The 12,059-nt window shown below is 38.4% G+C and overlaps 1 protein-coding gene across 1 annotated transcript in view; it reads left to right on the top strand.

The window, feature by feature from the left end:
* Window positions 1–12,059, top strand: part of ANKRD13C (ankyrin repeat domain 13C) — a 30,717-nt gene that overhangs the window by 1,293 nt on the left and 17,365 nt on the right. The window contains exons 2-4 of the mRNA XM_009320663.1: window positions 6,109–6,150; window positions 10,054–10,158; window positions 11,105–11,190. Of these exons, the coding sequence (XP_009318938.1) occupies window positions 6,109–6,150; window positions 10,054–10,158; window positions 11,105–11,190 (233 nt within the window). The remainder of the gene's footprint in view (window positions 1–6,108; window positions 6,151–10,053; window positions 10,159–11,104; window positions 11,191–12,059) is intronic.

Raw genomic sequence — 12,059 nt, 5'->3', positions numbered from 1 at the left:
GTTTCTCTCCTGGGGTTTGGGCAGCCGGCGGTGGCGGCGGCAGTGGTAACGGGGTCTGCGGAGTCCTGCGGCCGCGCGCTTGGAACGTTCTTGGGATTTTCGTAATAGGAGCGAGCGAGCACGGCGCCGGCTCTTGTAACGGCGTGACGCTGGGAGAGCTTCCTCTTGCCGGGTGCTGCTTCAGGTCCAAAACCCTATTTCATTTAAAAAAAAAAATACTATTTTTTTAAAGTGTCTGAACTGTTACCTGTTTGCGTTCGGAGATGACGAGCCCACTCAGGAGTGGTTCCTTTGGCTGTTGGTGGAACTATCTTTGATTTTTCCCCAGGCTAAGAAAACAAAACTTTTTTTTTTTTCCCTAAATGCTTTAGTTCTGGGATTTGAAAGAGCTAAAATCTTGACCTCTGCTCCTCTGCAAGCTTGCTTTGGACATAGAAGCGGCAGTAGCAGCAGCAGATGTATGATCCTCATGCTACTCTGTAATGCATAAATAGTTAAAATCTTGCTAGGACATTTTAAAAGAATATGTTCAATTTGGGGAATATTTTACATTGCTAAAAAATAAATCAGCCTGTCAAGTCAGCTTAAGTTTCATGGTTAGTTTTCATCTACATTTCCTACCTATTTCAAGAGTAACATGATACATTTCTGCTGGAGGATGCTAAGTTATACCATATGTGGTGTCTGGAGAAGTTGTGGTTAAAGGGTACAGTTACGTTCTTTTTCTGATTGAGAGATAAATGTTCCCTTTCATTTACTTAATTGTGTTATGTAAAATAAAAAGGAACATTAAGGCAGAGCAATCTTTGGGCTTGGTACAATGGGAAGAATAATGTAGCTGGAAATTAAAAGCTATGTCCATGGTAACATTAGGTACTCTGAAACACAAACTAATGTATGCGGAGTAATATACAGCTCAGTTTTCTCAATCAAGACAGGGAGGAGTACTTCTTACAACTGTCATAACATTTTTCTAAGTACGTTGTTATAAATATAGCTACAGATATATTTATCCTGTCGTCTTTGTTCCAAATGTTGCAGCAAATACTGTTAGAATGAAAGCAACAGACTCGGGAAGAAATTTTCTCACTAAGTGTATTCCTTCTGCTGACTTCTCTCCTACACCTCCTCCAATTCCTCACCATATAACTCATCATAAGCTTAATATCTTTACTTTGAAGGCACTTCCTGATCCATCTTTGCTGCACTATCATGTTCAATGTGTATCACACACATTGATACTATCCTTTTTTTAATATATGCACATATATATAAAAATTTCAAATTAACATCTTTCTGCTTTCTCAATGCTGTTTACAGTAGGAGTGCTTTGGGGATTTCTGTCTCATTATCTTCCTCCAAGTTTTTACTTCAAGTGTTCCTTTGCTATTAAGTTTTCAAAAAAAAAAACCCCAACAACAAAACCCTTGATGTCTTGACATACCAAAGGCCTGACTAATATTTCCTTGTTATTGTTTTCTTTCTGCCTGAATCCATCTGTCACTTGTTTACATATTTGAATTGTGAGTTATTTGGGGTAGATAACTTCAGCTTACAACTATACTCAGAAATAAGCCAGAAGAATCCTAGTACATGATAAGGAAGTGACAGAGGGGAGAAAGAACTTCTAGTAACAGTTGTTTATAATTCAGTCTCATTTTTAGTGTGCGGTTAAGTGCAGAAAAGCCAAGTCCTGTAGAATGTTAAACTCTTGGTGTTCTGATAAAACAAGCGCTGGCTGTGTCTGTAAGTTGAGTGCAGCCTGCCTCGCTCTCTAAATTAACTTCAAAAAATGTTACCTGTCAGAAGGCCAGTATCATTATTCCAAAAACAATGGGTTTCTTGGGAGAAGCTTGTATGTATACCTATTAGATTACTTTTATTTTTACTATAATATGCATTTAAGAGCTTAAACATATATTCAGAATAAAAACATTATATTCTGGAATGGACAGATCTTCTTGCTGAATTACTCTTGGAGAACAGACTCGGCTTCCTTGTAGGTGTGCCAGGTGCCTAATGAAAGGTTAAAAGGTACACGCGCACGCGCGTGTGGACAAGTACTGTATTTTATGTGCTTTTTTGTGCAAACAGGTTTTGTTCGCATGCCCTGGATGTGCACGTGCAGGATTTCAGGCACTGTTGTATCACTGCTTTCTTGGAATAAGGCCCTGTAGGCTATATGACTTGGGGAGGGAAGCATATATGCTCATTTCCCAAAGCTATAGATATTGATGAAGTTGTCATTAGATGGAAGGGAAATGTGAGATTTGTTTATGTGATGAATCAAGCTGTTGCCAAAGGAGAATGAATTTGATTGCAACTGTTCAAGTATGTGCCCATTCATGTTCTAGTCACTGTTTAGAAATGATGATCTTAAACACGTTACCATTATGATTAAATTGCATGGAAGTCACTAAAACTGCACGTCAGCCACTTAATTATTTACAGTGCCCTTTTTACTACAGCTCTCTTACATAGGTAGATGACATAGTAGTATATTTGCACCCTTCTCTTTCTCTCCAGGAGCTGTCTTGTGTAAAGCTACTTGTTTTCATGGAATCTAATGCTTACTGTTGTGGTTTGTGCTGTGGTTCATTGAAAACCTCAAGCTGTTAAAACCATCCATGCAACTGAAAGAAGTGAAACTGTCCTCTCCCACCCTCTTGCCTGTCCTGGCAAAAATGCTTAGTTGCACTGTGCACTGGCTAGGAAAAATTGATTAGTGTTAAAGTTCACCATTTTTTTCATCAGGCTAATTTTACCTAGAATTATTCTGTATGCTCTGGATAGTAAACGTTCTAGAGGAACAGCAGCTGTTCTTGCCGTGATGAAGCAACTAAACATGATTTGTATTTTAGGATCAGTGGAACTTGAGGTTGCGGTGCGATAGAATGTGTGGAGCGGTTCCCTTTGTCCTGTAAATACTGGTACTAATTAATTTATCAGTCTGGGACTTTTTATCATCCAAATGCTAGCAAGAGCGTGATAGTGTGGCTCTGTTTCAGCAGCTGCTGGGATTGAGTTTACATTTTCGGATCCCATCTCTCCCAAAGGAGTAGAAGTTAGCTTGTCCCCTTGTGCCTGCCAGCCAGGTTTCTGAGATGAAATGTGTGGCAAGTCTTTGGCTGCTGCCTTCTTCAGACCCTGATAAGTACTGCTGCTGCCACTCAGTAGTGATGGTTGGCAGTTGTTGCTAGATGGAAGACTCTGACAGCACTGGTCTCACCTTTTCCAAGGCATTTGTCTTCCCTCAGTTTTCCTGGGCAGAGCGAAAACTTACCTCTGCTTAAGACTATGATTAGAGAAAAGAGGGGTCTTCCTGCTTGAACAGCTCTTCCCTTTCTCCTGCTGGGGGAAGAACCTGAAGGTTGCGTGGAGGCATTTTATGAGCTGAGTGATTCCTCACCATAATTTCTTCATTTTGTGACATACAACCTTACATAGTTTGGATGGCTTATTTTGATAAGTCAGAGTTAAATTTGCTACTGATAAACCCCATTTTGTGTGGTCCAAAGAGCATCAAGACCTCTCCAGTTTTATCAGATCTTAAGACAGATGATTAGTAATGGAACTGTGCAAAATGCTGTTCCAGGTTTGATTTTTGGATGTGCCACAGCTAGCGTTGTGTCTCAGCTCTTGCTGAGACTCTTTTCCTTTGGGGAGGGGTTCAGGGAGGTACTTCGGTAAAGTAGCACTGGAATTTTGATGGAATAAAAACATACATGAGATTATCTGTGGTGCTTACAGGGTTTGGTGTCCTGTGTGCACGTTTTTTAATATATGCACCCACAGTCCTGCCATGATGCTCCAGCCAGCTCTCCAGAGCAGCTGCGCACTGTTGCGTCCATGCTTGCTGAGCTTGGCTGGTCTGGGTTAAGAGTTTTCTGGAGAGGAGTTTATCATGGGCAGTGAGAAAAAGGCCTGACTGGCCAGGTAGTCCAGAATGGTAGGAACTACAGGGTTTGTTTCTAAGTTTCGTAATGTCCCTTTTCTATGTGCTTGCCTTGTCTCTCCTTCTTACCCCTTTCCTAAAGGTGCTTTCCTGGCTTACCTGTTAGTGTGGCTCCTCTCCCTTTGGTACCGCAGCTAACCTCTTATTTTATCTCGCTGATGTTTGTTAAACTTTAGACTCCTCCTTGCCAGGGACTTACTGGCTAAAGACCAGCAAGCAGGATGTTACCTCTTTTCAGCTTCCTTATAAATAGCTTTTTTTTTTTCTTCTGGAATTGATAGATTCCAGTTTCTGTGCTTTATCGGTTATTGTACTGGCTGTTTTTCTGCATGCTTCTCTTCCCCTCCCCCTTGTCTGTTGTATCCAAGTTTCCTATCTAATTTTTGAATGGCATACTTTCTGGTATGAAGACAATCATTGAGTCAAAGAAAAATCTATGCTGGAAGAGCTCTCTGGAGGTGATCTAGTCCAGCCTCCTGCTCAAAGCAGAGATAACACCGGAGTTAGGTCAGGTTGCTCAGAACCTTGTCCAGAGGAGTTTTGAAATGATGTGTGTTATCACACAACTGCACTTTCTGCTTATCAGCTGAATGAAATCCGACAAAGTTCTCAGGAAAGCTGTCAGGGGCCTGGTTAGCTTTCATTTTGTTGTTTCTTGCCATTATACCAAGCTGTCTATAGCTACTGGAGCTGTCTGGCTCTGTTTTAGTCACCGTTTGAAAGGTGGGGTGTTTTTTTAAATTTTAACGTTTATTAATGCAAGATAAAACTTAGTGTAGAGCTATTTTTATATATATATCCTGTTGAAGTGCTTGATAAGGTGAGGAAAATGTTTACCCCTGGCTTGCATAATTTGAATTTTCTGAGTACATGGTTTGGCTCATTCTCAAGTTTGTTCCTCAATAACGTTGTTATTTCAGTCACTTAACAAAGGATGGCTGCATCCAGTATTCTAAATTATGTTTTGGCTCACAGATGTTACAAAATCTATTAATAGAAAAATTGAGGTTAGCTTAGTTAGAGTGTGCATAATGAACTAGGATGTAGCTGTCTGTGATGTTGCTGGTGACCCGCAAGAATAATTTGTACTACGTGTTGAATAGCTCATTCAAAACCACTTAGATACTCTGCCTTTGACTGCTTGCCTTTGACTGCTTGCCTATCTTGATCGGAGATTTCATGATACTATAGCATGCTGGCAATTACTTTGTATAACAATCTCTCAATGTTTTGGATTGCATCTTTCAGATGTGCAGTACATCATCCTTTGCATGTAGCAAGTACTTATTGCTAACATGATACTGTAAAATAACCCTAGAATCAAATGCATTTGTTATAACTGCAAAAGAAATTTGTTTTCCAACAATCTTCCTGTTAACTCCACTAAGAAAATGTTTAAACATATAAACAGAGTAATCCAGTTAAATGGAAGCGTCCTTAAGTTACATAAATAAAATGCGTCAGAATTCTGATAGCAGCATTAATCCAGAAAAACAACTCTCTGTACCTTATAGTGCATATTTAAGAACAGAATTACAAAATATGTCATATGCATAGCCAGGAAAATAGAGCCATGTTTGTAATATCTGCTAATAATCTCGGAAGCTTACTTTGGAAACAAGGCATTAAAATAACCAAAAGACTTTTTTGTAGCAAAGTTACTGTTACTTCTCAATCTGTCCAATACTGTATTAGTAAAAATGTAGTACAAAATATTTGAAAAATTAATAAAATACCTCTTAAAATCTTAATCAGTATCATACCTTTGAGTAGCTTTTAACCTAGATATGTCATTCTTTGTAAAATATCAGACTCTTCAGACCATGATAAGCATAGATGTTTGGGTTATCTCTTTCTTGAAGATACAATTAGACCTCTTTGTCTGGAGTTAAGTTTCAGGATGTCATTAAAAAAAAGTTCTCTTGGCCCATGAAATGTGTTTCAGATACAGTTATTCTAAGAAGTATAATCCAAATACTTGCTTAGAAAAATGTAACTGCTCTGGTGTATTTTACCACGTACCTTGGTTAGGTCACGTAACTGAAGTTTCTTAACACATAACATTTGAGTTGTATGTGCAAATGCCTGAAGGGATTGCAATGGATTCTGTTACTTTGGATCTAATATCTTTTTATTTCTGTTATTTATTTTAGGAAACACTCCTTTACATCTTGCTGTGATGTTGGGACATAAAGGTAGGTAAAACCATCAATTTTGTTATCTCTTAAATTATCCTGAAGACTTAGGGGCAAGAGGGGAGAAAAGGATTTTTCGATTTTTCTGAATGTGATCTTGTGTTTCAAGCTAGTTCAAAGTTGAGGTTTTCTGAAAAGAAGACACCATGCAGATTTAGAAGAGAAAAGTTGGAGAAGAAATCAGAGCTGTTCTTTAGACCGAAATCAAGGAGCTAGGTAGTGAATGGGGTAGGATGGAAAGGAGTTGTAGCAGTTGGACTCTTTATGAGCCTAGAACAAGAACGGTGGGTGGACCCGGTTCCTCTCTTTTTGCAGAGTTAGAAGGAAATTGGGAAACTTGGAATATCATAGAAGGTTGAGAAACAACTCTAAGCAATGGAGGCAAGCATATGCATGCTTGCTTCCCCTTTGGTGTCCAAGCAGCTGAAGCGGAGGAATATACTCAGTATATGTAGGCAGGAGACTTGATCCAGGCAGATCTTTATTTTAATGTGCAATTAATTCATGGTAGAAGGGTTATTAATTTCTGTTTGTGTGATGATACCCTTCCTCCTAGTCAACAGTTTTCTGGTTATTAGTGTCACTGTGTTTGTTGCTGATCTGCTCACTAGAGGTGTTGAACAACCCTGTTTAGTTTTTTCCCAGTGAAGTGAATCAGAGTAACATCCTCTAGAATAAAAAGACTGTGAGTGGAAATGTAATCACTCACCTGCTTTTTGCATACTCCTTCACTCACTTGATTTGAATTTCTGACCCACAACCTAGCTGTTTCTTCATGTTTCAAGACTGCCCTGTGCAGGGCACAGGACAGCCTACAGGACTGTGCAGCCTGTTGATTCACGATGGCTCTCATCTTTCCAGGTATCCTTCAAGGATTTCTTTAGAGCAGAATTTCAAGGCACAGGATTTAAATTTCTACTTCCAATAGAAAGTATAGAAGTAGACATGTTTCAAGACTGGGAAGAAACCTGGACTATGATTGTTCAGTCTCCATGACAGTAAAATTCTTTCTCACTACTGAAACAATAATGGCTTGGTTTCATTCAGCCATGTGAGTCCTATGCCTGGTGTATGGTACTGCTCCATGAGAGTGCTGTTGTTAACTGAAAAGCCAGCAGATTTGGAGAGGGGAATGCAGGAAATGCAATCACTTGTCTCAGGATGTTTTGGTAATACCTAGGAAGTGATCTAAGGTAATCGAGAGTTAGAGTGGGAAGTAATTTTGAAGGAAGAAGGGAGAGAGGTGGCTTGTGCAGAAGAAGAAACAGTAGAGCTTGCTGGAATCTGCCAATATTGGTCTATCCTGTGATACTTTTTAAATTTAAAAAAAAAAAAAAAAAGAAGAAGAAAGAAGATATGTGGAAACTTCTTGAGACAGCAGTGAGGCAAATATGTTTTACAAGTGCCTGCCTACTAGAAGTCACAGATAGGAGGTTTTTTCCCAACTTGCGAAAAATTATCATTGTCAGAACTGCTGTTTTCCAGTGAGGGTCCTGGACTAGAGGCTTAGAACAACAGAAGGAAGCAGAGGCAGAAGCCTTCCTTTAATTTCTCAGCCTTAAATAAGGCATTTTTCTTTGTAAGATAGATTTTAGTTTTGTAACTACTTACTCTGTTGTGTTTTCAAGCAATGATGATCAGCTATGTATATGACTTCTGTTGTGCCTTATTGCAGTGTTTGTTTCAAGCTTTAGTTTATCGTGGTCATTAGTTAATATTTACAAGTTTTGCACTGTTTGGTATAGAAAGGGTTGTGTGTTTTTGGTTAAAAGGTGATTAGCTGTCGTGAAGGGACACTTTCCATATAACCACAACAATATCATACCACATTGATCAAAATTGTTTGTATTTATTAAAGATGCTTCTTCTTTAATTCAGTATGGTTGAATATTTATTCTGAGTCTCTTAAAATTTAGTTATTTTATGTTTCAGCTTCAGGATAAAAAGCAATCTATTCAGTGCTGACAGATTCCTTGAATATGAGTTATCCTCATGAGGAGAGGAGAGGCATTTCTTCCCTCTACTCCTTTTCACACTGGCTGCATGTTTTAGATTTCAGTTTGCAGTTCACCTCTTGGCTTCTTTCCGTATAGTCAGTCATCCTGTGTGTAAAGCCCTAAATCCTTTAGGATGCTTGTGGTGAGCCTTTGTCTAGCTTGCCTAGAGCAGGGCTATTTGTGCATGACATCCAGCACAGTACCTGGTTTTACTCTTTTAACTTTGAATCCTGCGTAGTCGTAGATCCACCAAGAACCCCAGGTGGGTTCCTGCCTTGTTAGTCTGTCTCACTGATATCGAAGGTCAGTTTTTTGTCTTTCTGGGGCGATACATATAGACTGTTCAGCTGTATAGAGCAGCATTATAGCCAGTCTTTTCTGAAGTGCAGGGTGAATTTACATCCTGTTTGTTTAACTGAAAATGTAATCTGGCTGGTAAATGCAAGCTTATTTGCCAGCTCGCTGTACAGTGTTGTTATTGTGTTAGGCACAATAATTAAGCAACGATAAAAATACCTCCTTGTGTTTGCTGACAAAGTAGTCAGGGCTTTTGTTTATTTACCACAAAAGATAGTGTATTCACCAGTGAAGTATCTCTCTTCCTTTCCAAACGCTGTGCTTGCCAGTGACTCACGATTGTTGCATCTGGAATGACTAGTACGGTTTCCTGTAACACCTATAGTAGGAGAATAATCCAGGAAGTTCCTCTGTCGGTCATGCCTGCCCATCCTATTCGTAATGAGACGTTGCTTCAGCTTAGAGCTCCAGCTTGGTACTGCTCTATCATTTGCAGATGGGTCAGGTTGATTTTAATGAGATGTGGTGAGAAAACTTTCTGTAGTTAGAAACTGAAGAACCGTTTCAAATGAGGACAGCTTATTCAAAACATGGAAACACTGAAAGCTTTCTTCTCTCCTTAAAATTAAGGACTATTCATCATTCTGCCATCACCTTTTACCCATAGACAGAGAAGGGAATGCAAGTTGAGCTGACTCCACTAGGAATTTGTGTGGCTTTGAGATGTTAATGTTGCTTTATCAGCACAGTGTGTGCATGCTGAGCGTCAGGGATAGCATTGATGCGTGCTGTTACTGATGCTGTTGATGAAAAATGTAGCGCGTTGCAAGTGTACCTCTCTATTGATGGAGCACAGGACCATGAGTGGTGTGCTCTGTTTTCAGTGCTCCAGATATCGACGTTTTTAGTCCTACAATACCTGTTACTTGTTGTACAGCTGGTTATGCACATAGGCTTTCCTAGGTCAGAGTGTGCTTGCTTGCCTGCTTTAGATGCCATGTTACCACAAGACGTTACAGCACGTAGGGATGTGTTAGTGCCACAGCTTCCTCTCCCATACACACGATGTTCTCAAGAGTTGCCTAAAGTCTACGTCTCCATGCACGTTTCTAGCAAATCAGTTCACCATTGACCTTTGGGCGGAGGGGGTTGAGATAGAAAGAGGGAAGACCGTGCACAACTTCCATGTGTAGAAGACCATGAAGTATGTCTTGGTACGTGGTTTTGTGTGTTAAGTAGAGAGACCTGATGTAATGTTTTAAAAATACTTGTTATATAGTTGTGTGTGTATATGCACATACAGAAATATAGCTTTATAAAAAGCAAAATATAAGAAGCAGAAGGGACATTTCTTCAGTGGTTCTGTAATTGGTGGTTGATCACCAATTATGTTTTTAGCACTAATATTTAACAGGGAGGTGCTATAAGTACTTACATAAATGTTTTTTGTTTGCTTAAATATTGAGTCAGAATCCAGATATGTATTTTGATGAACTGTTTAATATATTGAATATCTACTACTTTTGCTTTATTATTGTTTCCTTTATTATGAATGATATTGCTACATCCTTGATGTTTGCTGTAAATAATTATTACTGTTTTGTTACAGAATGTGCCCACTTGCTTTTAGCCCATAATGCTCCAGTAAAGGTGAAAAATGCTCAGGGATGGAGCCCTCTTGCAGAAGCCATCAGCTATGGAGACAGACAAATGAGTAAGAACCTCTACTTCCCAATTAATCAGAAACTGAGGCCTCATTCAGAACTCATTCCAAGCTAGGGTTTTTTATAATACTCCTATTGTAGTTCTCTGAAGAGTTTATCTTAATCAGCTGAACTTTTTTATATCTAAATATGATATAACAAGCTCTACATGTGTCCATTTGCTTGATAAGAAAGAAATTGCATTGCGATACATAATGCGAAGTAGAGTTAAGCTTTTGCTTAAAGTGATTGTAAAAGCTATAAACTAGCATTCTGTATTTAAAATTGGAGTTACAAGGTCAGAATGGATTTTAGCTGTATGGGATCATCTAATTGTAACTGCTCCATGTGGTCATATGTATATTTGATATATCAATTGGCAATGGGATATTGCTTTCATGTTTCATCTCAACAGGCCGGTAGGCAAATATGGTGATTACTGATTCACTTCAGATATGAAGTAGTAAAGGGAATATTATTCTACTGCTACTCACTAATGGATGTTAATAGTATTTGGTATTACCATATCCCATAGCCAAAAATTCACTATATATTTTATATATATATAAATGCACTAGTTTGTAATATACTAACAATATCCTGCATGTCAGCTCCTTACTACTAAAGAATTTTCTCAGTGGGAGTAGATGTTATGCAATCTATAGGCTCGTGTTCAATAATATGCATGTGTACCCAGATGTTTACTAATACGCATGTAAAGGACCTCTTGATGTGATTGTATACTTTGTTATAAACAATTATTAAGGCTTTTCTTCCTGTTGTGATCAGAGTATGCTATGTATAATTACTATAACTTGAAGTGAATTTCTCTAGAGTCTGAAGAAATGTTACATTTCCATTGTTTTTTCTTTTTTTAAGATGTCAAATAATGACACTAACGGACCTGTAATTAACAAAAAATAGAATAGTTTTACTTTATAGTTAACTTCTGTTTAGTTACAGCACTCCTAAGGAAGCTTAAACAGCAGTCCAGGGAAAGTGTTGAAGAAAAGCGACCTCGATTATTAAAAGCCCTGAAAGAGGTAAGTTCAAGGCAGTTGTGTTGACAAAAACAGATCGTGATGGAAAGCAGTGGCTTGTGTTCTTAGTATGGATGCTCTGACAAACTGTAAAAAAGTTTTTTACTTGCTTTTACAAATCTCTTGCTCTTAATAGCAATCTTGGCTTACAGTGTCCATTTTAAGGGGTCACAGAATTATGTGTATCTTTAAGGTAATACTTCCTTCTCAACTTCCAGAAATTTAAATAGAAAGGTTTATGTAAGACAAACTTGCTAGTCTTCTTTGCGATCTAAAAGTTAAAGAATGTATTTTTAATCTGTATTTATTTCATTAGATTTTTAAGGCTTTCTTAAATCTTTTGTTTTGGTGAATAATTTACTGGTTTTGTTTAGGCACCAATCATGAATGACACTTTCTTTTCTTGCTTAGTAATGAAAGAGATTTTTGGTTTAATTATCCATCTACATGCAGCAGCCAATTCTTCTTGAGCACAGTGAAACATTCCTCAGTTTAGGGAAACCAGGAAGAAAAGCTCAGTTTCCTCTCTTTCAAACTGCTGCTAGTGTGCTAAAACTGTGGTTATAAACCGCAGGTGTTTATTTCCCTTTAGGTGGGGTGAGCTTCTCCTACCTAGTCAAGTGGTAAAATATGAATGGGTTTGTAGAAAACCAACTATTTATTTTAAGTTAATTAATCCATACATCTGAAAAGTTGAGCTAAACTGTGTCAGTGATACACTCTATGAATACGCTCTACCAATGTTCCTATGTTTTTCATTGATCCAAGAAAAAAAACCCCTGCTGTCTGTCTAGAAGTGATGAAAAGCTTTCAGTTTTTGTGTGAGAGCAAACAGAAAGCAGACACAGCCTTACTAAAACAGCTCTGTTGTT

This window comes from Pygoscelis adeliae, unplaced genomic scaffold (genome assembly GCF_000699105.1).
Source record: "Pygoscelis adeliae isolate BGI_AS28 unplaced genomic scaffold, ASM69910v1 Scaffold402, whole genome shotgun sequence".
NCBI classification, from domain to species: domain Eukaryota; kingdom Metazoa; phylum Chordata; class Aves; order Sphenisciformes; family Spheniscidae; genus Pygoscelis; species Pygoscelis adeliae.
Note: the sequence above shows the minus strand (reverse complement) of the source record. Positions and strands in the feature narration are given on the sequence as shown.